At 38.1% G+C, this 27,899-nt stretch overlaps 1 protein-coding gene across 1 annotated transcript; it reads left to right on the top strand.

The window, feature by feature from the left end:
• Positions 1 to 389: 389 nt before the first annotated feature.
• On the top strand, positions 390 to 27,899 carry PPP1R3A (protein phosphatase 1 regulatory subunit 3A). The gene is made up of 4 exons (XM_052667947.1): positions 390 to 1,215; positions 21,979 to 22,037; positions 22,146 to 22,282; positions 24,496 to 27,899. The coding sequence occupies exons 1-4, from the start codon at positions 422 to 424 to the stop codon at positions 27,013 to 27,015; spliced, it is 3,510 nt and encodes a 1,169-aa protein (XP_052523907.1). The 5' UTR covers positions 390 to 421; the 3' UTR covers positions 27,016 to 27,899.

Raw genomic sequence — 27,899 nt, 5'->3', positions numbered from 1 at the left:
CCTTGAAAATACATATGGAAATAATTTAAAATATAGCAATGACTTACCCGATACATTCTCATCAAAGATTAATAGCTCTTCATTTGTGGAATATGATGAATTTGTTGTGCAACATAAGTTGTTCATCTAAAGATAGCTCCACTTGTTTAGCTAGATTTTAAAGATTATTTTTCTTCATAGCACACAGAGCCACACAAAATAGGGAATGCAGCATTAGAAATGTTTAATTGGAATTATAACATCAAATACTATCAGATTAAAAACAAGCCAACATAGCTGACACACCACAGCATCTATTAATAGGTCTGAGTCCCTTTTGCAATGTCAACTGTAACATTAATCCTTGTTTTAGATCACGGCGTCTCAAATATCAGCTGCTACTAGTTGTACAGTTCTCTTTCAGTTTATATCAGAGAGCCCAATGGAGTCTTTCGAAGGACCTAGTCAGGTTAGCAAGGCTAACTTATTAGAAGTCCCTACTGTAAACGATTACTTTTCTGAAGATGAAGATGTTAAACCTGACATTAAACACCGTTTCTCTCCACTTCCCCGAAGGCGGAATTCTGCTTCTTCAGAGGAAGAGGAGGCAGATGCTCCTACCACCATTGCAAGAAAGGTTTCATTTGCTGATGCATTTGGGTTTGATCTTGTGTCTGTTAAAGAGTTTGATAGCTGGGAAATTCCAAACATAGCACAAAATAATGACTTAGAAGACGACGCTTTCACTCAAGAGGAATTTTTTTTAACTCAGCTATTTACATTACCTACTTCCCAAGAAGAAGTTTTGCAAAAAGTGCGAGAACATAAAGTACTGTTGGAGTCAATTGTGTTCCTGCCTGGGATTACCTGTATGAACGGCATTATACGAGTCCTCAATGTGTCTTTTGAAAAATTGGTGTATGTTCGAATGACACTGGATGACTGGGCCAGTTACTACGATATCCTAGCAGAGTTCATGCCTAATTCTTGTGGCAGTGAAACTGACCAGTTCTGCTTTAAGATTTCTTTGGTGCCTCCTTATCAGAGAGATGGAGCCAAAGTGGAATTCTGTATACGATATGAAACATCAATTGGTACCTTCTGGGCAAACAACGACGACAAAAACTACACACTGATTTGTCACAAGAAAGAAACTGTGCCCAAGTTGGATGATAAACCACACAAAGAAAGTGCTGATAGACATCTTAAAGGCTGCTTAAAGACGGCACCAAGCAGGTGAGGTTATGTCTTCTCTGTTGGTAACTTAAAATAGAGTTGAATAATTCTAACTTTCTAATTGTGGTTGTTGGATTTAAGAATCCCATGCTGCTTTTTAAAAGTGATAAATGAGGATAAGAATTTTTTTTAATAAAATTATCGAATATATTTAGGTAGAATTTTCTGTAGACAGTTTGGTTGAGAGCAAACATTAGAATTTTAATACCATGACAAGCATGCCACTCATTTGGAAAGCAATGTGAAGGACTACAAATTATGTGCAGTGCACTGATTTTGATCTCTGAATCACATAAATTGAGCTGACACCAGTGAGCTGGTAAGCCTAGTTTGCTCTAGAGGTAGCCGTACTGTTAAAACACTTCACATTCAGTTTCTTGGTAAGTCTATGGGAGTTTAACAGCAAAAAATGTGATTCTGGATTTTCACAAAATTTGTTTCATATTTCATTCTCAACATCTCACCAATAAAAAAAAAAATGGCAATAGTGGTCCAGGAAACTGGTAACTCAAGGAAGGGTCCTACTGCAATTAGAATAGTGAGTACAAACTTTTCTACAATTGTCTGGTCTGTTCTGTAAGTGGTACCTTAAAGTAGCAAATCTGCTTTCCTTCCATTGCTTGATGTTTTTATTTCACAAATGGTGAAATGAATAAAGATTTATAAAGCATAGTTGATAACATATTAAAAAGTATATATACATCAATTAAATGTAGTAAAGTATTCTCCTAACTGAAAAGTGGCAGTATACTTAACATATACCTTGGCCCCATGTAAAGAGATAAGCTCAGGAATAACATCTTTTAGATTCCTACTCTGTTTCTAACACCTTTTCTTTCTTCTCTTTAAGTAGAGAAATGTCGATTGTGAAAATCTAATTCTCAGGTTTTTGCTCAGTGTGTTTCCTATAAATCTGTAGATTCTGCAGAACCAGATATGTTACTTGCAGTGTCCTCTGCAATACTTAGCTCCCAGAACTGAATTTATGTTGCGTATTTAGTTCCTGTAGTCTTGCCAAGACAGTGCTGTTTGATTTCCCAGGTTCTAACTGGCTGTGCTCTTCCACTGAACTGAACTAGTGGGGAAGGGGAAATAAAAACACAGCAGTGGTTGGACTTTGAGGAGTGAGGAGGTCTCCAGGGCTATCCCCAGCTGAGCCTCCCTGCCCTTTCTACTTCTGAAGGCCAAGCTTGCTGTGCTGAGAGCCTCTGGCAGCTCTGATTGTTTGTGAGTCCTGTGAGGGGATGCCTGCAATGCAACTTAGTGTCTGCATCACCCTCCCAATGCAGGACCAGTTCCCTGGGATATCCCAAGGCCCAGTTCATAGCCAGACCACAAACCTCTCCCAGGAGATGTCCCCCAAGCCCGCTCTGGGGCCATCCCACTCATGTTTCCCTCGGGAATATCCTTGTACGTGAGAGAAGAGGGAGTGACACATTTACCTACCCCGCAGCCAGATCCTGACATTTGTGCCTGGTTCTGTACGTCGCATCTGTCCTTCACGAAGTGTCACATGATGCACTCAGGGTAAATAAGATAGCCTGAGGTATTCTGTAGAAGGGCCTTGATATCAGATAACGCAGGCATATGCAGGCAGTGTGATTTCAGCCTGTGTTCAGGTAGCTCACATGGAGGAGATGGACACAAATGGCTGAGCCTTCATTTAAGGGGTCCTGGGCTTCCAGCTATGTTTGGATATGACCTGCACATTTGGATACAACTGGGCAGTTGAGGTCAAGTGGTGAAAATTGTTTTATTCCCTTAAAATTCTGAAGTGACATGCTCTTCTGCATGTATATAATGAATGCATCATAAGTAATTTAGGCACAGAGATATGTAAAAAATAGGAATGGAGATAACATGCTATTTCTTAGTACAAAATTAATTACCTTGTTCCCTACCAGAGATGTGAAGTTGTATCCCTCCGCATGAGAATGCAAGGGAATGTATATAAATGTATGTATGTGTGTGCTGTGTGCACATATATGTACATATACATTTATGCACATGCATATTTGTTCATATATAGTCATGCACACACATGACAATTTGCAATACAAAAATCAAAGTGGTCATATTCTTGTTTACATTAAATTCTATTACACATTTTTGGCAAGTGCTTACTAACACACACTTTCAAGACCTTTTAGTGGTAGAGGGATGCAAATATACCTCACAATAAATTCAAAAATGAGCTCAAAGTATTTCTGAAATAGGGTTTCAGTGGTCGTGATGGCTTCTGAAAGACAGTTCTGGCAGACTGCAATCCAGGACCAATTTTATGCTACAGGGACTTCATTGACTTCACAGGAGTTACAGCTTTCACCAGTGTAAATGAGGTCAGCATCAGGGACTTTCGTTTCAAAAGAACTAAGATGCCAACCTCCATTGCTCACTTGTTTTTCAAAGTGTCTTTGTACATGTTGCCCCTTTGAGTGAGGAGGAACACCCTGCAGACATCTGCAAAAATACCTCATTATTCTCCTTCAGACCCTCATTAAAACTTCTTTGCTTTGATGTCTATAAAAAAGCTCAAGAAAAACAAACTCCCCAAAATTGGCAAAGTGAAGCTGCTGATGTGCTGTGACTACTTCATATCATGTTGAACAGTGGTGTCTGTTTCCCTGCTTTCCTCCACCAGCCTGTCTCTCTCACCTCTTGTTCTATGCTCAAATTATAAACTCTGCAGAGTGTATATATGCTCTAATGCATGTATATAGAACATTTAGTAAAGTGGGGTGCTGGACCGTTACTGGTGGTTGTAGGAGCTGCAGCAATGCAAGCTGATATATAGAGAAGTAATAATTTCATTTATGGATCACACAATGAAAACACAGGTAAGGAATACTGTTGTCCATGTCCACAAAGTAGGCACCTAATTTGATGATTTCTTTATAACAACCTAGATATAAGGATATTTAAAAACAGCATTTATTTAGGACCCTTGCTCAATTTTAGAAACCTGTTACCATTTTTTTTTTTATACTTAGCTCTGTGATATTTATCCCTTCTCTTAAAATGAGTGATTTACCTCCTCAGTTACAAAACTAGGACTGTTCAAGAATTATAGTTGTTTTTTCTTTTTTTTAAATACAGATAGTCCGATCCACTCTAGGGCATAGCTGTGTGGCTTGTCATTAGTAGGGATTATTTGTGTTAGTTAAATGAAAGGAATAACATGCATGTTTAGAGGAAGTTACTGAGGAAACACAGTGAAACTGTGCCAGGTTGCCCTTAAGAACACGAGCCAGGACAAAGCTGTGTGAATAAGGGCAGTGAGATGGCTTCTGACATAATTATTTAAAAATGAAATAAAACTGCACTCAACTCTCAAAAGTCGCACCTGAAAAAATTGATAGCGAAAGGCAAAACTAATTCTGCATGCATTAATTAATGTTGAAAGGTACTTAGATTCAGATGATCAAAACCACATGCCTATTCATTCCATGTTTCATTTGCTTTGGCTTCTATGTCTAGACATGAAAAAATAGTCTCTCAAACTTTCGTAAAATATTTGCCTCTCATTGTATTTTTCCAAGCTAAAATTCTCTTCAACATAAATTTTAACAGCTTTTGTCATTTTCCAAAAATCCTGAAAAGATTAACAGGCACAAAATGTAGTTTGGAAAAAATAATATTTGAATAAGTTACATTATCTTTTAGTCTATCTAAAAGTATGCATTTAAATTATGAATACTCACTGATATATTCTTGGGGGAAAAAATTGACTCCCAAAGATTTGAAAGCTGCTACTGGAAAAAAAGAGAGCTTCTGTCAGAATACAATTCTAATTTCTATCATATAAACCACATCTGAACATTTAGAAAAATGTAACTGAATTTTATCAACTCTATTGTTCCCTCCTTTTGTTTGATTCTCTTGTTTCTGGGACATGGGTAATGATTTTGAACACAAATTTCTCCTAGTCCTCAGGTTCAGATTACAAGATTATGTTATGAAACACAGCCTCCTCCATTGATATGATCAGACCAGGACTGGCTATGTGTTGCATGAAGCAAACCCCTGTAAATCATGGTGCACGTGCATGGCACAGTGATAACGACCTGCAAACTGTTTTCCTGTCACTGGTGACGCTGAGCCCTATTTCGGTGCCTGCTTCTGATTTGCCATCTGTCAAAGAGTAGCAGAAACGATAGCACCAGAAAAATGGCTGATAAGTATGAGGAACGTTTCACAAAAGGCTAAAATGGATAGTTGGATTCCTGTTCTCTGAGAAGCAAGGGAAAGCTAGTATGTTTTTCATAACTGTTAGAGTTGCCCCCTTTTAGTTCTTTGATGGTGTATCACTTTAATGTCCTGTGCTGTTTAATATTTGCTGGTCTGTATCTTTCCCTGAAAGGTATTATATCAATTTGCTTTCCTCTCTGATGACTCTTTAAAACAGAACATAAAACTGGGTGATGTTTTGTACAAAAGCTGCTCTGTGTACAAGGCATGATAGGAAGGAAGAGATTAAAAACCCCTGGCCTGTAGTCCATCAAAGCTGATTTCAGGAGTATAAATACTGAATGCAATTGTCAGTGAGAGAATTTTTTCTGCGTACGTGTAATCTCCTGCCTTCAGCTCCAGTCTCATCTGCTTTCTGATGGAAACATAGAATCACAGAATCACAGAATCGTTGGGGTTGGAAGGGACCTCCAGAGATCATCGAGTCCAATCCCCTCGCCAAAGCAGGTTCCCTACAGCAGGTCGCACAGGTAGGCATCCAGGCAGGTCTTGAACATCTCCAGAGAAGGAGACTCCACCACCTTCCTGGGCAGCCTGTTCCAGTGCTCCGTCACCTCACTGTAAAGAAGTTCTTGCGCACATTCATGCAGAACTTCCTATGCTGCGGTTTCCGGCCGTTTCCCCTTGTCCTGTCTCCACTCACCACTGAAAAGAGTCCAGCCTCTCCATTCTGCCCCCCACACCTTAGATATTTATAGACCTGGATCAGGTCCCCTCTCAGTCTTCTTTTCTCAAGGCTGAACAGACCCAGTTCACTCAACCTTTCCTCATAGGAGAGATGCTCCAGGCCCTTCACCATCTTTGTGGCCCTCCACTGGACTCTTTCCAAGAGATCCCTGTCTTTTTTGTACTGGGGTGCCCAGAACTGGACACAGTATTCCAGATGAGGGAGCAGGGCAGAGTTGCCAGGGCAGAGTAGAGGGTAGATCACCTTCCTCAACCTGCTGGACACGCTCTTTTTAATGAACCCCAGGATGCCATTTGCCTTTTTGGCCACAAGGGCACACTGCTGGCTCATGGCCAACCTGTTGTCCACCAGGACACCTAGGTCTCTCTCTGCAGAGCTCCTCTCCAGCAGGTCATCCCCCAAACTGTACCTGAAAGTTAAAGGAATTATATTGCTGAAGGAAGATACAGATACATGAGTCACCAATGACTTTTGCCACACACACACACACACAGAAAAACAAAACAAAACAAAACAAAACAAAAAAGGACAATGATATCCTGGGCTGTATTAAGCAAAGTATTGCCAACAGGTCAAAGAGGCAATCCTTTCCTTTCCTTTTCTTAGTGTTGGTAAGGCCACACCTGGAGTACTATGTTCAGTTCTGGGCTCTTCAGTACAAAAAAGACATGGACACACTCTGGAAAGAGTCCAAAGGAGATCCATGAACATGGTAAAGAGACTGGAACACCTTTTCTGTGAGGAAAGGCTAGGAGTGCTGGGAGAAGATGGTTCATCCTGAAGAAGAAAAGGGGGGAACGTCCTCAATGCATATAGACACCTGGAAGGAGTGCGCAAAGAGAATGGAGGCTGGCTCATTTTGGTGATGCCCAGTGAAAGGATAAGAGGCAATGAGCACAAACTAAAGTACAAGATGTTCTCTCTCAAGACCAAGAAGCACTCCTGTGCTGTGCAGGTGACACTGCATTGGCACAGATCGCTCAGAGTTTGTGGAGTCTCCTCCTTGGAGATCTTCAAAAGTCATTTGGACGCGGGCCTGGGCACGCTGCTCTGGGTGCCTCTGCTGCAGCAGAGATTGGGTCAGATGGACCCAGAAGTCCTTGACAACCTCAGCCACTCAGTGATTCTGTGATACAGCCTGGCAAGCCTTCGCTGTGCTCAGTCAGTGTTTCACAGGCAGATGGCAAGCCTGTGTTTAGGTTGTCCGGATCAACGCAGTTCTGCATCACCTCCTCTTGGCCTTTTCCACAAACCGTTAAAAATCTAGGACTTCTGAGGAAGACATTTGAAACTAACTTTGCATATATTTTGCTATGAGGAACAACTGTATTATTCCCAGCTGGTCCATTTAAAATACGGCATTTAAATTATGTTCCCTTTTAATCCTTGTTCTTTTGATTATTTCACATCATAATCAGAAAGGGAAAAGGAGAGAGGTGTTAAAACATGCGTCTTCTTTATGTACTACTATTTAATTTCAAGGTTGTTTCTGGCATCTCAAGTCACAAGTTACACCTTGATCAGCATACAGATTTGGGATTTGACTAAAGTTTATTTCTATTATTAGGAAGTGACTGCAATCTCTGTTTTTACCAGGAGAGCAGCTGCTAGAAAAGCTATCCATTCACAGGGAGCCAGCTAAAAGCAGAACTCCTCCGCTGCTGAATCTAATCTAGTATTCCTAGCCCTTCTCTTGCCTCCTGGTCAGTGCTAGTCTTTGGCAGTTGTAGAAGCAGACAGCACAGGCACAAAAGTGAGAATTCTCAAGGTACTTCAGGAGCACAATTATTCGGGAGATAGGGTAATTATTTAAGATGATCTAAAACATATTATTCAGACAACAGCGATAAAAGCAAGCTGTGGAGCTGAGGCTGAATGTTAGGAAATACTTCTGTAGACTTATATTTTGAGGAAACTGCTACAGACTTACTCTCCAAACTCATTTAAAATAAGCTAAGATAAACCACTGGAAAAATATTCTATCCTACTTGGTCAGAAAGCAACTACACTCAGTAATTTAAGATGGCTTTTCTTCTATCTGTCTAATCACAGTATTTCAAAATCCAGACACACTTAATATTTGAATTATGAAATATCTCAGACTCTAAGGATATATATATAATGTATAATAGCATAAGGTTTTGAACACTATCAGAGAAATGCAGAAGAAACAGGTGGAAGTTAAGTTATGGCTGAGAATGGTATGCACATGGCACATAGACACTTGCTAGTCATACTTGTGGCATACCTTTGGGCAAATAGAAATATATTGCTAAAGGAAATCCTGTATTCCATTGTTCAGTGATTCTTTTGTTTAGTTAGACATCTATTTTGCAAATTGCCCCTGGCTGGTAAAGAACATTTCAGTGATCTGTCTTCTGTCCATTGTCCAGGTATTGCAGGTCATAAATGTTCAACTGGAAAAAAAAATGAAATTGTTCAATCACATTCACCTTGTCTCGGCTAAATGTTAGTCCTGGAAACTTGTTTAAAGTCAGTGAGACATTAACTGAGAGCACTAGAGTCAGAGTCATATTTAATCAATGCATTCACTAAGTGTCATCTGAGCTGTTTGTTCTGATTATGAACTTTAAGCCACGATCCAGCTCTAAAATTGAAGCAATTGATTCAGCTACAATGTAACTCCAGAGAACTAATCACCTATCATATTTTTTATATGGATTATGAATTGATTATTTTTTCAGTCACAAAAGATAGAAAAAAAATGGCACAAACAAGTATTTTGCAAGTTAAATGCAGTCCCTGCCTCAGGGCAAAGGAAGAGCCGAGACCTTTTAACATTGAGGGAGCATGTTAGAAATAGCTATTTGATCCTTAGGCCTTCGGTGACACACACGAAAATATTAGTTGATATGCCAAGGCATAATGGGGGGCTTGGTTTTCTGACTGTGTCTCCACTCACCTCCTGATCTGTGGAGCCAGCTGATACTGTTGACAGTAAACCCAAAAGATTTATTACTACTGGTTACTAATAACAGTCCTAAAGAGTACTGAAGAGCACGGAACTATGCAACTGAATGTAGTGCTGCTGTAAGGAGTGCACATAGACTAGGTAAAACTGGCAGTTCTTTCGTACTTTGCACTTACGAGTGAATTTGCCTGTAAATTTTGCATTGATGCATAACAGTTGTTCCCATAATAAAGTTTATGGTTGCTAGTAGTGTAAGATGTTCAAGCCTTGATCATTTCATATCATAGAGGGTTGTGGAATTTGTCAGTTTTTCTCTCTTCCCAGTGACTCCAATAAGTCTGTACTAATATCCACTAGATTACATTCCAGATCTTCTTGATGTGCATCACACTGTGACCTTCTTCCTCTGTGACTTCCTTTCCATATGTAAGAAAACATATGGAAAACAATGTTACACAAGTCTCTTCGTATTGTGATAACACCTGGATATTTAAGCCTGTTGGGGTATTGACTGAGTTTAGAAGTGCTTTCCAAATTTTAGATCATAGCAGAACTCTCTCAAGAGTGACTGACTAAGGATTTCTGTGGTCGCCCATTCTGTTCGCTCCAAGGGTGGCAGTCTGTGCTTTAGCCTCACCTGACTGCCATCTATCTCTGAGGCATCTGTCATCTTCCTGTGTACGTGCCTCAGCATACTGCAGTCAGCCTTTAGGAAATGACTGTCCCCTGACGTGCTGGTAGAGGACTGCTCTTTTTTTTTTCTTTTTTTTTCTTTTTTTTCTTTTTACACTGTGTACCACAGAATGCAAGGTCTTTTTCCTCTGTGAGCTATCCTAAATAGATGTGACTTGGGAGAAATGCAAGACTTGTTGATGGTAGTTGCTTTTTTCTCCTTGCATCTTTTAAAGCAGCAGGAGAAAAAGAAGCAAGAGAAGAACAGAGGTTCTCCACCTCCAAAACCTTTCTACAACATCATTTTAATCTTTGACCATGGCCCTTTCAGACAAGCCTCAGCCTAAGCTTAGACCTTAGGAAACTCGACTCCTGAGTCATTTTTTTTCTCTTTTTGGCCTTGGAAATAGTCACCATAGTAGCAAAGTGATGCACTGCTAATTCACAACCGAGTTGTCAATAGATCTTTTAGCCTTACCCAAGGGAATCTCTCCTTAAAAAACTTTTTTGATGAGGTATCAAGCCCAATCTGTGGAGGGACCAAATTAGTTTTTTGACCTATTTGTGTACAAGAGAGCTCTGCAGCAAGTCATCCCCACTGGTTTCAACATACAATCGTGACAGAATTGTAACAAATTCTGACAAAAGTTGCAGTCTTCCTGTTCTTAGTTACTGTGGCTTGAGACTTATGCATGGGGTTTTCTGTATTCTTCATACCTATAGTAATGAGATTTGAGGGTAGACTTGGTTATGTTAAAGGTTAGAATCCGGCACCAAATTGGAGTTTTGCTCCCATTTCAGAATACAGGCAATAAATTTTTCAAATGGACAGATATTCAACTGTACTTTAAAAAAAAGTACAAATGTTTTGCTATTAAAACTCAAGGTCTTTTTTAATGAGCTAGAAAATAAAGACTAATTTCTTGGGACTCTGTTTGCTTTGAGGCTATGATTATTCTCATCCCAAACCAGGCCAATGCATTTTGTTCTGTGCCACCTATGTCCCTGCTTCAATCATAAACTAAGACTGAAAAATGAAAATATTAGTAATTGGAAAATATAATCCCCTGGATAGTACCAATCCAATAATCTTAATAAAAATAGGTTTATTACAAACATTGTCTGAATCCTACTGGGAATTTTCTTTTTTTTTAAAAAAAAGAAAGAAAAGAAAAAAAACATTCAAATTCCCTCACAGCTGCTCTCTTGATCAATTGTCCCCCTAGGTACTATTAATCATCATATCGTATACCACTTATCCACAACATCTTTTTTCACTTTCCAAACTTTTTTCCAGTTTCTCCTTGTTTAGAAGCTGCTGGCAGTCTTTTATAGCCCTTTCCCAGGCTCACATTTTGTTTTTTTTCTGGTTTCAGCCCCTTTTCTTAGATGAGATGACCAAAGCTAAGAGGTATGTCCTCTAGGTAGGAAAATACCGCTAATTAATGTTCTCTTTCTTAAATTTCATATATTTAAATAGAGATTTTTTTGGCACTATTTTTGCGCAAACTGCTTATGAGGGTTGCTAAGCTGATAACACAGTCTTCTGTTCACAGTATAGTTTCAAAGTGGTAGCTGCTTTGCAAACCACAGTCATGCCAGTGTGCAAATATCCTCACCTACCACTTAATGATGAACAGGTCACTCTGTCTCCATGCCTCTACCCTCTGTGTCCTGACTATCAACAAGGGAGCTAATTAGTGTCAGTCCTGTTTGTTTGGTGACACCTATTTACTAAGAACTAGATTGAGCCTTCTCTAACTCTGTTGGTAGTTGAAGGTCACATAAGAAAATCAATCTGGCCTAGATTTGTAATAAGGGTTCTGATTTTACATATAGCTTTATTCTAATAGGACCTTTTGTAATGGCATAATATTAAAAAAGAGATCTGTATTTTCTAGTTAGTGTTCACACAGTCATTCAATTATGGCTGTTCTTTTGCACTTTTTCCTTTAATTTTCTGAATCTTTTCCCTTGTAATCTCAATTGGTTTAGAATCTAATCAAAACAATTTAAACTATTATTTTCCAGTTTGTTTAAATTATTTTTTCTGTTGTTTTTCTGTTTTTAAAATACCTCCTTAAAAAACTGAACAGAAATAGAAGACAGTGGTACTACCACACACAACATGCACACTGAATTGACATGCAGTAGCAATGCTGTTTTCAGGCACGCAAAACACACAAAGAGGAATCATTCGAAGCCAAAACTACTGAAGTAGGAATTGGCCATATTTTCAAATAGAATTGTCCTGCAAATGACATGGATATGTATCAGGAGTGCAAACTGAAAGACCAGAACTAAGAAACAGTGCTACCTGAGCTTCAGCCTTCCTCAGATGGATTCCAGCAGGGCTGCAATGCCCCTACTTCAAGTGCAAGCATTAAGATCAGCACCTCTTAACAATATGTAAAAGCCTGAAAATGACTTAGAACATTTCCCTGAAAGGTGGTACAGCCGAGCACTTAATTCCCTTGCAACTTTCTTTCAGAGCCACTTTAACTGTTCTTTCTTTTTTTTTTTTTTCTACTTACTAATGGATTTGGTACTTCAGAGATCGCATTCGCTGCAGTGTTGACATTGATGGCCTTTCTTTCTGGCTGGTGTCTTTGTTCTGCTTCTCACTTTGTCCTGTCCTTGCAAATCATGGACAGGCTCTTCCCAGCTTTGATTTTGCATGCCCAGGACCTTTGTCACTGTGGTCAATCATAATTCTGCATCAAGTTGGCAAGTGCCAACACCACAGGTTTCAGTATTTGAATGTTATTCCTATGTCCTCTCTTAGAAGAGTTGAGGACTCTTTAATTTTCTCATGTAGTAGTATTTCTTTTCATATATTTTTAAAATATATTTTCTGCATCTGCCAAAGTCTATGGCAATGCATCTTCTTGTACAGTGCATATACTTTTCCTTCATATGAAACAAATCCTGTTCAAATGACTGAAATTCTTTAGTAAGCATAAAAACTTATCGTGTATTTAGATGATTCCTCTAAAAAATACATAGCCTTAATTTCTAGCAAATTATTATCAATACTTTTATATACAAATTGTTATAAAGATAAGCTATTCTTATCTAATGGTTTTTAGGAGTTTAAGAATGTCTCAGCAGGAGTTGCTGAGGGATGAAACTTATAATGATGATTTAAAGCAGTGAAGTGTGTAGGCTGAAACTGAAATAATTATTGCTGTAACCCTCTAAGCACTCTAAGTTCCTCAAGAGAAAATACTTTGTTCAGAACAGACCCTGAACAACAAAATGCTACAAAAGTAAAATAAAAAAAAGAAAACCCTTGGAGCAGGATGATAATTTAGAACTAGGATCAGTATAATGTGAGGATGTTCTCAACAACTGCTCACAAATGCATCAGACATCACAATTAAAAAGGAATAATAATTACAGTCCCATTCTTAAGTATGTAATATTCTATTCCATTCAATAAGACATGAACACTTTAAAACCATCAGTGTAATCCACAAACCTATATTTACAACATTAAACTGGATGTTCTGCCTTTTCAATAACTGTCATCTCATCTCTATTATTTTCACCTCAGACTCTAATTGTTTCTTTTATAGAAGCTAACCTACTAGTGTCCTTGGCAGTACAGTTTATGGCTTATGCATTTACAGTAATTGTTTGGGCAATTTGCCACACAGTATAACAATCTTCACATCACAATCAGTTTTTATAATAAACAGCATTAGTTGTGAAAAATCCAAGTGAGGCATGATTCTTATGGTAGATAAAGGGCACTGAAGATGCCCTTTAGAAAAAGAAAGGAAAATGCTCAAGCCTTGAACTGCTTGAGAAAAATACTGGTGTCACAATAGAGCTAATTAATTTGATGGTACAAACAAGAGGGGGAAAGGCCTTGCATTCATTAGTGTCAATTCCAAATGAGAGCATACTGTTCATAAAAATAATATTCTGCCTTCGTTTAGACAAAATATGCAGGTAAACAAGTCAGAAATAAGCACCAGTTCCTGCAACAGCAATGAATTCTCTCCTTAGCTTTCCGAAGGCTCTTTCTCTTTAGCTGCAGGGAGCTCAAGACCTGGGCAGGTGCAAGCTGCAGGCAGCCCTGGAGTTGCAGGCTAGACCCTGACACCCAGCAGCCTGACTTTCTCCTGCAGGGACTGAGCACCTCATGATCCCTCTCTACAGCTTATGGGTGGTTGACCATAAAGGAATCTATCTGCATGCTCCTCTGCTGGAGTTATTTTGTGGCCTCTTTACTTTGAAGCACCCTGAAATTGCAGGGAAAGCGTTGCTCTATGGGGAGGCTGTTTGGAGTCCCTCCAATGGATACAGCTGGGCTAGAAATTCTCTGCTTCTTACAACAGTGTAGGAATGGGCATAGGCTGATAATCCTCAACCTCCCTGTCATCTTCATGCTAACTGAAAGTCCCAGCCTGTGCTGAGGCACATGGAAGCAAGGCCATAGGAAGCACAAAAGCAGGTTCAAGCCAAGGTTGTACATCTCCTTCTTGAGCTACACTGGATTCTCTGGCAGTGCTGGGGCTTGGGACTAATATACATATAAATGTCATAAGAAATCTGGAAGTTTTCATTACATAGCTGTTATTTCGACAATTGATAACACAGGCTTCAATTTAAACCAGGAAGAGATTTGTCCCTATAGTGAGTTTTAGACTTAGTCTTATGAAGACAAGGAATGAGATTATCTTTACTCATTAAATGTTCAGTTCATATATTCAGTGACGAAGATAGAACTAATTATGGAGAATTCATCACTAGAAAAGTGTTACAGAGATCCACACACTGTGATTCTTGGTGGATCCTTAATCCCTTTCAAGAGCTGTACAAAGACAGGCCAGGACATGATTTTTGCTGAGATCCCAGAGGATAGCAGGGATGCATACCTCTAGTGGTAGTTTCACCAGAATAATGAGACAAAGATCAAGCTTAAGGTTTTTGTTATTCTTCTTATTGTTGTGTACAGTACAGGTTTGTTTGTTTTTTTCTCCCCATTTTTTCCTCTGCACGTTTTGGTGTTGTTAATATTGACTCCCCTGTCACGCTGGTATTTTAACACCAGCAGTGCAATATTTTAAATGTAATTTTCCAGAGTACCAACTGTTTACAGGCTTGGTATCAGGGAAAAAAGGAAACAACAACAACAAAATCTAAACCAACAAAGCAGTCTTCTACTGTGTCATACATTTAATAAAATGTTAAAATTTTATTTTGATCTTTATGCATTCTTGGCCTTTTCTATTTCTTTCCCAAATCCCTTCTTCCTTAGTTGTTGGTGTTTTTTATTTTTTTTAACTGTTTTGGGTTTTTAATGACATTGAAGATAATATTACTGTTGCTCAATAGTGCCTGTAGAAAATCCTCATGAAAAGAATTTTCTTCATTTCTCAGGAATGTTATTTTAACCCAACTACTGCAAGTATTTTACAGGCTTTCTGTTTATAATGTATGCACACAATTTTAAAAGTATTTCTTGTGGTTTGATTTTTTTTAGTCCTTTTGCTGGTAATGATACTCAACATACTGAAACCAAATCAACAGTGTTCAACCCCCAACTCCCCTGCCCCCCAGTCTTTACGTCTTTCTCCAGCTCTGAAGGATTTCCCAGTGACTTCTCAAACCCAGACACTTACCTGCACAAATTTGTTTTTTGCTCTTCTGCTTCTCACTAAAACATTACTGTCACATTTCATTATTTCTTTTCAAGCATCTCACATGTTGTTTACATCACAGCAGCATCATTCTTCAGAAAATCCAGCTATTTACAGCACCAGATCAAATTTTAATACCACATTAGTCTCTTCTTACATCTAGAAATTAGACTCGAAAATAAAACAATTATTGTTTAGTTAACACTTAGATATTACTAGCCTCTCTTATTTTAGCTTCACTCCTTCTTCAAGGTAGAAGAGAATCATTTTGATTTTGAATCCACCTTGAATTAGAAACTAGAAGCAGGAAAGATTCAGTGACGGTCTAATCTTATCTAGATTTTTAAACAAAATTATATCATTTTTTTTCTCTCTTATGTATGTTTTTAAATAAATACTTGTTTAAATATAGACTTTACATGTCTTTACATCACCACGCTTTTTAAATTTCAGACTAAATATAGTGTTGTCACATTTTCTTTTAAATAAGAGCCAGTATAAAATTGTTCAAGTGGCATTAAGTTAAAGAATTTTACAGGTACATTTGATAAAATAAATATCTTGCAATGTAAGTGTTCAGAAATGGAATAAATGCATACAACACAGAACAATGTGAATTGTGTGGCGGGTTGTACAAACATGCAGATACAAGCTCTGCAAAATATTTGTGTGAATTCAAACCACGACAAACTATAACTACTCCACCCATTACAGAAAGATTAGCGGCTCATGGCTATAGGCCCAAACAATTTCAAACAAGACCAAAGTACCTTCTGTGGCGAAGTGAGCATTTCTGAAAGTGTAATTCTCAGGGCATACAACTGTATATGAAATAGGGCTGGACTGAGCATAGGGGACTATGAAGTCTTATCCCTAGGGAAACATGTTGCATGAGCCCAATCACAAAAGTATGTTTCTATACTGAGACCTTCTCAGTTTCCTCTGTCTGTTACTGTCACTGAAAAATTGGTAAAGGATGTACTTTTCTAATGCTTATAAATCTTCTTGTAAGTTTCCACAGGGCTCTCTTTTTATTAATATATTAATAGAGTTTTGCTGGTTAATATCTTTCGTACCTTCTTATTATTTATTAAAAGAGGACGTTTCTTTCTCTTCTCCAACTGTATTTTGCTAAGCTGAAAATAGAAATGCACTGTTTGTCTCCTTGGATATGATTTTCATCTGCTCATCTTCTTGTAGTCCTCTTCTGCGCCTGTTTCAGCCTGAAATAATCTTTCCTGAAGTTCTTGAACTGGTAAGGAGTTCTTACCAGTGCCTGGTGCTGTGCTATGAACAATTACTGGAAATGTTTTGTTACAAGGCATATCCTCCCTGATATGTTACCAGAGAATCTTGCTTGTCTTGTTACAACAGCCAGTTCTTGTCGGTGGCTTGGAAATGTTGTCCAACAAAAACAAACTCAAATTTTCCTTATTCATCTGTTTCTTCCAGTTTCTGAGCCCTCATTTTGCAGAAGAAACTCTTTCTAGTCCCTAAATGTATAACTTGGCACTTCATAATTTTGAAGTGCATCCCTTATCTATTATTCTGATCCTCCAGGCCTTAGATTTCTTTCAATCCTCCTCTGTGACGGTGATGTCTCCCAACTTCCTATCTGCCACAGATTTAATTTAACTTTGACTTTTTGTGCTGTGGTCTGTAATAAAATGACTGAGCGATCACACGGCTGGTCCTCTCGAATTCCAGGGCGACGTCTGCCAGCTCGGCGCAGCCGGTCTTGTGAGGCCCCGCTTGGCACCGAGCTCCTCTCCCACCTCTGAGCTCCTGCTCTGATCTCCCTCCTCTCCAGTTTAATTAATAAATTTCCCATGTGGCTGCGTAACAAATGCTTTAATGAAGTCCAGATAGATCAGATAACTGATTTTTAGACAGGGGAAATACAGCAATCTTAACAAAGATAGATATTATCATGTGAGTCTGGCATTTCTATGTCATTTTCCTTTATCTGTATTTATTCTCTCTTTCAAGCTTTGTCTACTGTGAAGACTTTTTTGAAGACACCTGGGTCCAAAGTTGCCAGGCACTACTTTTAATTTTCCTAAATCTTTTTCCTTGTCTCCTGATGTTGTTACAAAAGTATCTGGACCAAAATGATAGATTTGAATAGAAAAGAATGTCAACTATGTGTTGTTTCCTCTCTTGGGTCTGTCACTATTTTGAGTTGGAGATTATCTGATTCTCGTAACTGGAGCATATCTAAACAAGTTCTTCTCCCAGACTGAATTAAATAATACCATTTTCTTAATCTATTTTCCCATCAGTTATACCTTGCTCATACTGTTCCTCTAAATGAGACTCTGTCCCATTGCCAGCACTGGGGTAGAAAAGCTTCAGAGAAGTCTTTTGATTGTGGAATTATACATAACTTATCTGAAATCTTGGTCAAACCTCTCTCCTCTAAAAATCCTGTTTAACTAAAAAAAGTTAATTCAACATCCTTGCCATATATTACTTTATCCCAATAACTTCTAAAGACAAAACAATGCTTTTTTTAATTTTTATTTATTTATTTTTTTTACATCACTCATATGTTCTCTACTTACTCTTCATATCTTTAGGTGATCACCTTAAGATTCAAATTTGCATTTTTCTTTGGGATTAAAATTTTACTTAACTTTGAGACTGTTGAAATCCTTTCCATAATGTCCATCAACTCTCCAGTCCTCTCAGTCCTACTAACCAGTGCCTGAGCTTCGCCTTTGTACTCTGTCTAAGGGCAAAATTATACCCATAGCCTATTTGCATTCCTACTTCTTATTATCACTCAGTTCAAATTCCAAATGAATGGTAGTTCCATCAAGAGTGAATCATATAAGCAAAATTTTTTTGAAGCTGGTAGAAATTCTTAAGTTTCTGAGGAACTGCTCATACGAAGGGAAAAAAACCAACTGAGCTTCTACAGGTGTGCAGGTACTTATTTTGGAGGCAAAAGGCACTGGCTGACAGCAGGAATTTTTCTAACTTGCATTTTTGTCGGAATATCTAGTTCCACTTAAAAGTAAAAATAAACATTTTTAAACTGACTAAAATTAAAAATTTTGTGCCTCTCAGTACACAATGTAGGTACATTTAGATCCCTGAAAACCAGTGAGTTACTTAATTTAAAACACAAAAGCTGAATTATTCTAACAATTTGCTTAACTAACTAGACAAGCAGCTTCCATAGAGAACAAAGAAGAAAGGATACTCTTGAAAAGCAGTGTTAAAAACTGATTAAATGTTTTAATAGTAGAGATTTTTTTCCTATCTATTTATCACTGTTTGTCGAAATGGCCAGTATTTATAGGCTTTGGGGAGACATTTCACTCTTTAAAGTCTAAATATACCTTTGAGATTTTTCTTAAGTTATATCAACTATGGATTCAGCACCTTCATAACATTTCTTGGATTAAAATAGTGTTGTTAAATTACAATTGTTTTATGCATCCTGTGATCCTCAAAGACTGCACTAATAATATCTTCAATTTAGGTTAATTTCAGATTTCCCACTAGAATAATTATATGAGGACAGATATTTCTGATGTAGAAGTAAAATAAGGAAAATAGTTGTTGCACTGCATTTCCCTGTAGCCAAGCATTTGCAGGACAGAGCTGCACAAATTACGGGTTACAAAGCAACAATCTCTACAAAATTCAGTGCAACAAGAAACGAGTCATGTTAGAAACCCTGAAATGGTGCACTATTTTCTTTTGCTGTGGATTCATGCTGTGGGATTATATTATCATTGATATTTATTATCTGTTACAGCTGTGAAAAGAAACCTGTGGTCCAGGGCTTTAGGTGATACTGGAACAAGGGACAAACACAGCCAAGTAAAACTGAGGTGCTCAGGTCACATAGAATGTGGTGCAGTCCCAGCTGCTAAAACTCGTTAGCTACTTCCCAGTTTGGATTTGGAGTCACATTGTGGGATTCAGTTCAGCTTATTTCAGTTATCTAAAACTTTTGATTTCAGCCTAAGGCAGTCACTGTAGATTTCTTTTATGGTCAGTTCCTCCAGAGGGAGAGAAGCTCCTTCAAAGGATATCTCTCTCCATCTCACTGGCGATGTCCAAAACAGAGGAAGCAAATTTCTCTTCAGAAGCGTTAGTCTCTCATCAGTGATGACAGGGGTGATGTACACAACTGCCTGAGCACAGGTGCTTAGGAAAGTGAGACTCAGAAGCTAAGACACATTGTGGCATCCACCTCAAAGCAGCTATATACATCCAGAAAGAGGTTCTCCTTCTTAATAATCTTATTCAATAGCATCTGTATTTTACACCAAAAAGGTGTTTGTCAAAAACAAAAATAATCACTGGATAAGAAGCATGTGCAACTGGGGACAGAATCCAGTTCCTTTTTTTTCTTCTAGAAATGAAGAATAAGCTAAAGAGTCAGGCTAGTACATCCAACTTCAAGAGCAGCAGACACTTGAGTAGTTTTTGGATGTGTATGCAGTGTATTTTTTAATCTCCTGGGGCTGTGATCGAAGTTGAGTGTGCCACTGCATTTTGTATGCAAGCTCCATTGATAGTAGACTATTACTTCATATACAGGCATCCCTTTTTTCTGGGAGTGCTTCTTGAAGGACTAGAGTGGGTCACACTCCATTTCTTTAAGGAGCAGGTGAGGACTCTGTCTAGCAGCAAAAGATGCCACCTCTGCTTCCTGAGAGTTATATCCATATAGCTGGAAGCTGCAGGTAGCCCTGAATCTGTAGCCTATTGAATCTACATTCAAATGAAGGCTTTGAGATGTTTTTCCCCCACTGGTTAAAAGTAGCAGACCTTCTGCTCAGCCCATGTGGTTTTGAGATCATTATTTTTGACTCATCTCACATGTTACACAGAGTTTTGGTTCCGAACTTAAGGCTTTTGCAGATACTCCGTTAGCAACTAGACTTTTGTATGTATCTGTCTCATGATTAAGCCCCAACCTACTCCATATGGCTAGGTTTATGGACACAGGTGGCTGAAAAAGTTGCAAAGTGATGGAACAAAACAGGGTTCTTCATATAACATTAAGAGTAAAATTAGTATATAACAGTAACAGTACAAATATAATGATGAATCAATAATAATCAGTGATGTTTTACCTTAAAAAATGCACAGATCTGAAAATAAAGGTCTTTCTCTGTCAGCCTCTGCAGGATGAAATGCAGATTATTCTGATTACAGCAGCTGTTGGCAGAGGAAAGTACAACTTGGTGTGAGTAGGAGAGGGAGAAATGTGTGGAGGCTATACATGTAGCAGAACTCAAAAGTGATGTTACATTCATATGGATAACAAGAATATTCAGCATTATTGTGATTAATGGGAAAAAAAGAACCACTGAAAGAGTGTTAAATCTGATGCCTTAAGGACAAATGTCTAACAAAGCCCAAGAAAAAATTTAATAGGGCAATTCAGATTACCCCATATCTTTTCCTACAAGAACTTTACATTTCCCCCTGAAGTACCTGATGGTGGCCAGGGTCAGAGATCAGATGCTAGATTGGAATGATCTTCTGTCTGCTTTTGTCTGGCAATCCCTGGAAAGGCTGGATTCTTAAAAGTTGGTGACAGTCAGTGTGTAGTACCTTTTAATGAAGTATAAATTTAGCATCCTCCTTCTGAATTAAGCATTTTAAGTGGCAGAGTTAATGTTATATCAATTTGAATGGAAAAAAAACCACCCTAGAAGAATACAGAAGGAGGAAAAGATTAATATTTGAAAATTAGAAACTAACTTTCAGTAATACAGGTGGACAGCTGGCTGAAAAATGCATAAATTAAAAACCTACAGAAAAAAAAAATCCAGCTCATAGTGAAAGCATTGGGAGTGACATAATAATTCACATTTTATATGTCACATCCTTTTTACATTTTTTCTCCTTTTTACTAAATGTTGCAACCCATGTGAACAGACAATTGCAACTGCTATCATTTTGCATTGGTACTGATAAGGACAGCAGGTGCTCAGCATCTCTCTGTAGGTGTTTGTTGCGTTGGACCTGACCTTTGTTTTCACAACAGCACAAACAAAAAGTGCATTGGCTTCAGGGAAGCAGTATTCATTCCTATCAGCCATCCACAGCTTAGCAACAGGATCTATACTGTATGCACACAGAGATAATCTTTTGATTTGTTTCACGTTACAAATATGTCTTTTTCTAGCAAGCTCTGTACACAAATATTTGAAAAATATAAATAAGTGAGAGTTCCAGTCTCCTGTGAACATGCATCTTTGCAGATTGTTGTCTGACCCCAAAGTTACTCTTGCCTGTCAATAACCCATCTAATTACCTTTGTGCTACTTTCTCAGAAAAGGCCTGGGAAAACCCATCAGCTTTGTAATGTAATTTGAAGGTCAGCACATTTTCATTTTCTTGGCCAATTCTTTCTTTGTCCAAAAGTTAATATCAGGTCAATCGAAGAAACTACTTTTGATAAGCTTGTTATCTTCAGACTTTCAAAGAGCATTCAAAATTTTGTGTAATTAACCAGCTGTCTTTCTAGCTGAGTCTAAGAGCAATTAGAACAATATTTTTCTGCAGAATAATACAGAAAGTTTCTTTTTGTTTAACAGCAAAGAAGAAATATTGGAAACATCAGATGGTGACATATGGAATAATTCAAGGACTTCAGGTACTACACCTGGTTTAATTAGTTCTTTCTTAGCGTTCATGTTAATTAAAGAAGTGTAAGAAATAATCCCATAGAAATTATTCAAGCGTGTTTTTGTTAACTCTTCAGATGCAAACATCCCAGAGATTGTTTGTTCACAAGCAGAAGACAAAGAGAATGCACCAGCTGATGAAAATATAAAAGATAAAAATGCAGAATACAACCAGGGTGATCACGAAGATGATGAAAAAGAATTAGAGTTGCTGGTAAGTGTTATACAATTATATCTACAGTATTAAATGATATGAATCCATTTACGCTTCAAAGCTGGTGAAATGCCCCCTTTTAACAGAGCTGACTGATGTACTAATTTACAAATGTAAAGCCTTGGTCTGTACTTTCATTGAATTTCTAACTGATTCGACAATAGAAGGTGCTTTGATTTCAGCATAGTGCATCAACTTTTTCTGGTCTTAAATTAATGACTTCTCCCTTTTACCTCTTTACCAGAGGCTCTAAGTGACGGTTTGAAGGAATTAGAAGGCTAATATTTCAAAGATCTGTCATCCTAGTTTCTGGGATAGGTACATTCTTGTAGAAATGCTTTATATTTGATATAATTCTTTTATTTATGCTACTGTTTGCTTTTAGTTGTTTTCAAAGCGTAACTATGTAACGTGCTATATGAACAAAATACATATATTTATATAGCACATCTTTCTATATCAGCATTTGGTACAAAATTAGTTATAAGAAATTTTATGCTGAGTGAACATTCAGTCTATTTGGGTTTGTGTGTGTGCATGTGTGTGGTTTGGCTTACATTTTTCAGTATGAAAGAAAAAACAGCAATAAATGAGACACATACAGCAATTTATTATTCTCCGTGTCTGTTCTAAGCTCACAATCATTTGGGTGCACAGATTTGTAATCATAGATTATAACAGCTATCACCTGTGAAAATGTGAATGCTGGATCAGGAGAGGAAGATGAGAACCATTTTTTTTTTTCCTCATTAATAGAGAGAGAATAAATTCCTCTTATTTGAATATATTTTTTTCTTGCCTTTTCTCCAAAAAAGTTCAAAATTGTTGCCTACTGTGGGATATTTCACTGCCTGGAAGTCAACCTGTCTCTCTCTTTTTTTTTTCTTTCATGATGAAACATAAAAAAGGAGGACCTCAAAATCCCTTGTTGTTCTCAGTCCACTCTGTTACAAAAAGCAGGATCAAATATAACCGTTTGTTTATCAATTGCCAGGATTGTCTGTACAATAAATGAAGGGGGAGCTATAATTTAGATGTTAATTTGCACTATGCGCTCTTTAATGAATTAAACAATGAAGGCTTACAATAGATGGAAATACAACCAAATCTTTGAAACGCACAGGCATTGGCTCACAAGACAGCTGTGCAGTTGACAAGTAACATGAGCCTTATGTGAGAAGAAGGGGAAATCGTAAGATTTGCATATAATTATTGAGATCATGCAAATGTCAGTTATGAGGAGGGGAAAAAAACACAGGCATCTCACTGTTAAATCCTGACAGTTGGCATCACCGAAGAACTCAAATACACTTGAGCACTGGGTTGGCAGAGGGTCATTAAAACAGAATTTGCAGAGACATTAGCTCCCTCACTTTTCTTTGAGTGACGTTTTACTATTAATAGTTTGCAGAGGCTTTGCAGAAAACATATTAATAAGAGAAACTGTAACGGGGGTATCTACAGCAAGTGCAAATGCATAAAGGGGTGCCCAAGAAGCTAGCCTCTAATTGATCAGCTAGTGCTATCAGTGTGACTGTGCTAAAGTGAAAAGAGAGTGCAATGACAAGCAGCCATAGCTGAATAATACAATATGATATATGGGAGCTAGGAGGGAGAGTGATTAGTTTCTGGCCTTTTACTTTACTAATCTCATTTCCAACTCATGTCTTACTAGATTGTCTAAAATCAGTCTGGTTTGAAGCCTGTAAAATGGTCCCTGGGAGAAATGAAGCAAAGATAATCCTTACAGTATTTGTCAGTGTGAAATGTGTCTTTGTTTTACTGGACAATGCTGTACATTACCAGGCTTTGATGTACTGTATCACTGCCCTCATTTAAGTGCCAATCCTCCCCCTCCCCAATGCCTCTCTCTCTTCAAACCTAGAACCGAATGTGCTGAGAATGAATTAGCCACCCTTTAAGGGAATATTCTCTTCAGATTTAATTTGTATAAAATGCACTAGCAGCTTACTGAACTCATGAATAAAGAGAGAGGGTTCTGAATTCTATTTTATTTCCTGCTCCTTTTAACGCCACCATAAAGCTCATTACCTATGTTAAAAAATACATACAATGCAAATTTTGCAAATGGTTGGGAACACGTTTCCATAAAAGCTTTGTTACCGAAAACAAAACTTTCCATGACAAAATCCTGCCTGGCACATTTTTTGTAAAGCCTTTTTTGATCATTCTTTTCTATTCTATTGTTTCAGCTAAATCAGCACTTCACAGGAGCTAAAGGTACCTCTTCCAGAGATGAAAGGAATTTAGACACAACAGAACCAGTTAATTTTCCAAGTGAAGCTATAAGACTGGAGAAAAATCTAACCCATGTAGAAAGAAGCAGTGACTTGCTGAGGCACCCAGTGCCTATCAGTTCCTTATCTGAAAATACTTCACAAGTGATAGGAGAAGAATTAAAAGGCAATGCTAAGTATTCCATAGGAGGTTATAATAGTCACCCATCAGAAAAGGAAGACTCTGCTGGCTCAGCAAGCAGCAGCAAACAGTCTTGGGATTCTACTGGTATCAGTGAAACCTTTTCATCGGCAAAATACTTCCCTGGAACAAAGCAGAATGAGGCTATCAATACTGCGGCTACTGTCTCAAGCCGACAAGGAGAGAGCCACAAAGATATTACAAGAGGTGAAGCAGATAGTGCCTCAGGAAGTAAGATGATGGAGAGGTTATTCATCAGTGAGGATGATACCTCGAAAGAGGCCTGTGAAATGAGACCAGCAGCCATTTCTTCAGTGCATGATGAATCCTTGCAATTAAAAGCATGCATAACAGGAACGCTGGATGGCAATGCTAATCCAGCTCCAGAGCACCAAGTGCCAAAAATATCTCACCATACTCTGGATTCATTGTCATCAACTGCTGACAAAAACGAAGGAAAAATTGAGATGATTGAAAGCAAAGTTCAGGCACATTTAAAAGGAGATTTACATACCGACACTTTTGCATACACTGATGTCTCAATGGAATCCACAAAAAGCCAATGTACACACAAAAAAGGAGTTTGTGAATTGTCAGAAAAGAATTATAACACTGATACAGAGAAGGAGAAAAGAGTCATTGAAATAGCAGATTTAGCACTAATTGGAGAGGAAGAAGCACCCGAGCCTTTCAAGTTTCACAGAAAACATGCCTTCAGAGCATCGTTCCTGCCAGATGAAGACAACAAGTACAGCGCCAGGCCTGCACAAGCAGGACCTGGGGCTTACTTGCCAGAGAATGAAAGCAGAGCTGAAGATGCTCAGGAACACAGAGGATTCACAAGGTTAAAAGACAGAGGAAAGACAGAGAATGGAAATAAAGGAGGACTGACAGGGACAGAAAGTGAAGAAAACGCCACTGGACAGGCGTGGAAGCGAGCAGATAGTGGGGTGCGGTGGGCAGCAGGGAGTGATGCAGGGGCTCAGAGCTCATGTACCCAAGAGTTATTTACCTGCCAAGAGGCAGAAAGCTGTGAAAAGTCTCCTGTCTCCGAGCACAGTATTAAAGGGAAAGCAGAAGCAGGTACAGCTTATACAATTAAAACAACATCAGAAAGTGCTCCAGAAAAAATGTCTGCCAGTGAAAAAGCAGTAATTGCTAAGCTACCTCAAGAGATTGCACTAAGTGACAGGCCCACAGAGGAAAAGGAAACAGCGTTTGATACACATGAAGGGAGAAATGATGGTTCACATTATGCTCTTTGTCAACTCAACACAGTGGGTGTATTATATGACACCGAATTTGAAAAGGAATCAGTTTTAGATATTTATAATGCACGTGTACATGAAACACTGCAAGGAGAAACGATGTCTGTATGCAATAGCAGGGAAAAATGTGCCAAAGCAAAACCAGACATTGGAGATATTCTGCCTGCAGAAGGAGCTGTGAAAGCTTCTTCTGCAGAAAAGAAAGAAGGCTTGGGGCAAGGCTTACATTCAGAAGAAGTATCTAAATATTCCCAAAGTGCCCAGAAGCATCGCTACAGTGAAGAATTGGCAGAGCTCTATAGCGAAGAGAGCTACCTTGGAACACCTTCCTATTTGCATGTCAAAACTCAAACAAAAACACCAACTTCTGGTACAAACACTATTCCCAGTTACCACTATAAAAGCCCTCCACTGTCGTCTTTCACAGCAGACATGGACCATCCATATATTCACTCTGAATTCAAAGTCATTGAAAAGGTTGTTGCCGAGTCAGGATATGATTTAAGTCTCCCAAATGAAATGAAACATATTAATAAATGCCTCTTTCCTGAAGCTGAAAGAAAAGAAGTACCTTCCACTTCAGACACAACCGTTGCTAGAGAAGATAGAGGAAGCAATATAGGTCAATGTTTCCATCAAGCAGAGTTCAAGCAAGAGAAGTCATTGAGGCCAGAAATTTCAATTAGTAAGGCTACCAAAGAAGTTGCTGGGAGAGGCTCTGATTCTCACCATTTAATAACTGAGGGGAAAACACTAAATTGGCTTGATGACTCGCAGAATGAAAAACAGAACATTTCTCATTCTGCAGATATGTCTGACCAGAATAGTGAAGAACAGATGCTGTCTAGTGAGACTCCAGGTTTAAAAGAGATTGGTTGCAAAATCTTTTGTTTCTTCTTCTTTCTTGTGTTTGCTGCAACACTTTACCACTATGATTTGATGGTTTGTCTTGCACTCTACCTGTTCTCCTTGTACTGGCTCTACTGGGAAGGAAGAAGAAGCAAAGAGTCTGTCAAGAAGGAATAACATTATTTGATTATCAACCGTGCTCAAGATCCATGGTCAATAGTTTCCAACCCCTCCAAAGCATTTCCACTGTTAAAGAGATTATTCATTGTTAGAAACAAATCAAGGTTTCTACTGAAGCATCTTTTTAAAAAGATTACATATGAAGTTGAGCCTTCATATACGTAATTATACTTTAGGACCATCATGTTTGGATCATTAAATACCTATATGAATATGAGATCTGAAGCACGTCAAGTTAAAATGAAATACAGCTGTTGCTCTTTAGCACACTATGAAGAGGCAATGCTTCATATCTCTTTAGCACTTAAAAACACCATTTTGTTGCATTAATTTCTTTTGCAGTTAAGCTTCATATTTTTCAGAGTTTTTTTTTTTTTTTAAAGATTTTGTGTAGTACATAAAAACACAGGGAAAGGTGTAATAACTAACTCAGTATTTTGGCACTGATACTGCAGTTGATAATCTGCTAGTGTAATTAGTCAACACTCTAAGAAATATGACATCTGATGATAGGTTAATTGTTTTGTCCCAGATTTTTATTTCATTGTTTTGACTTAGTGCTACATTGATACATCTGTTTGAAAAACGTAAGGTTAGACTCCAGTTGCATCATATAGCTTTTTGGATGTAGCTGTGTAGATGAACAGACATGCTGTTTCCACCCCTGTGGCTGAAAAGATCGAAGCCCACAGCCACAGGCTGTTTATGCACTTCCACAAACATTTTTCTTTTATTTGTAAATGAAGATTATGTAACATGATTGAGAATTTCATTGAACTGAGTGTTATCCCAGGCAAACGCTTTGAATTGCATTTTTTTTTCCACCAGTGTTGCTTGAGCATATCTAAAAAGCATTAAATAAATTTTACAAAGGAGTGCTA

This window comes from Tympanuchus pallidicinctus, unplaced genomic scaffold (genome assembly GCF_026119805.1).
Source record: "Tympanuchus pallidicinctus isolate F22 unplaced genomic scaffold, pur_lepc_1.0 scaffold8, whole genome shotgun sequence".
Lineage (NCBI taxonomy): Eukaryota > Metazoa > Chordata > Aves > Galliformes > Phasianidae > Tympanuchus > Tympanuchus pallidicinctus.
Note: the sequence above shows the minus strand (reverse complement) of the source record. Positions and strands in the feature narration are given on the sequence as shown.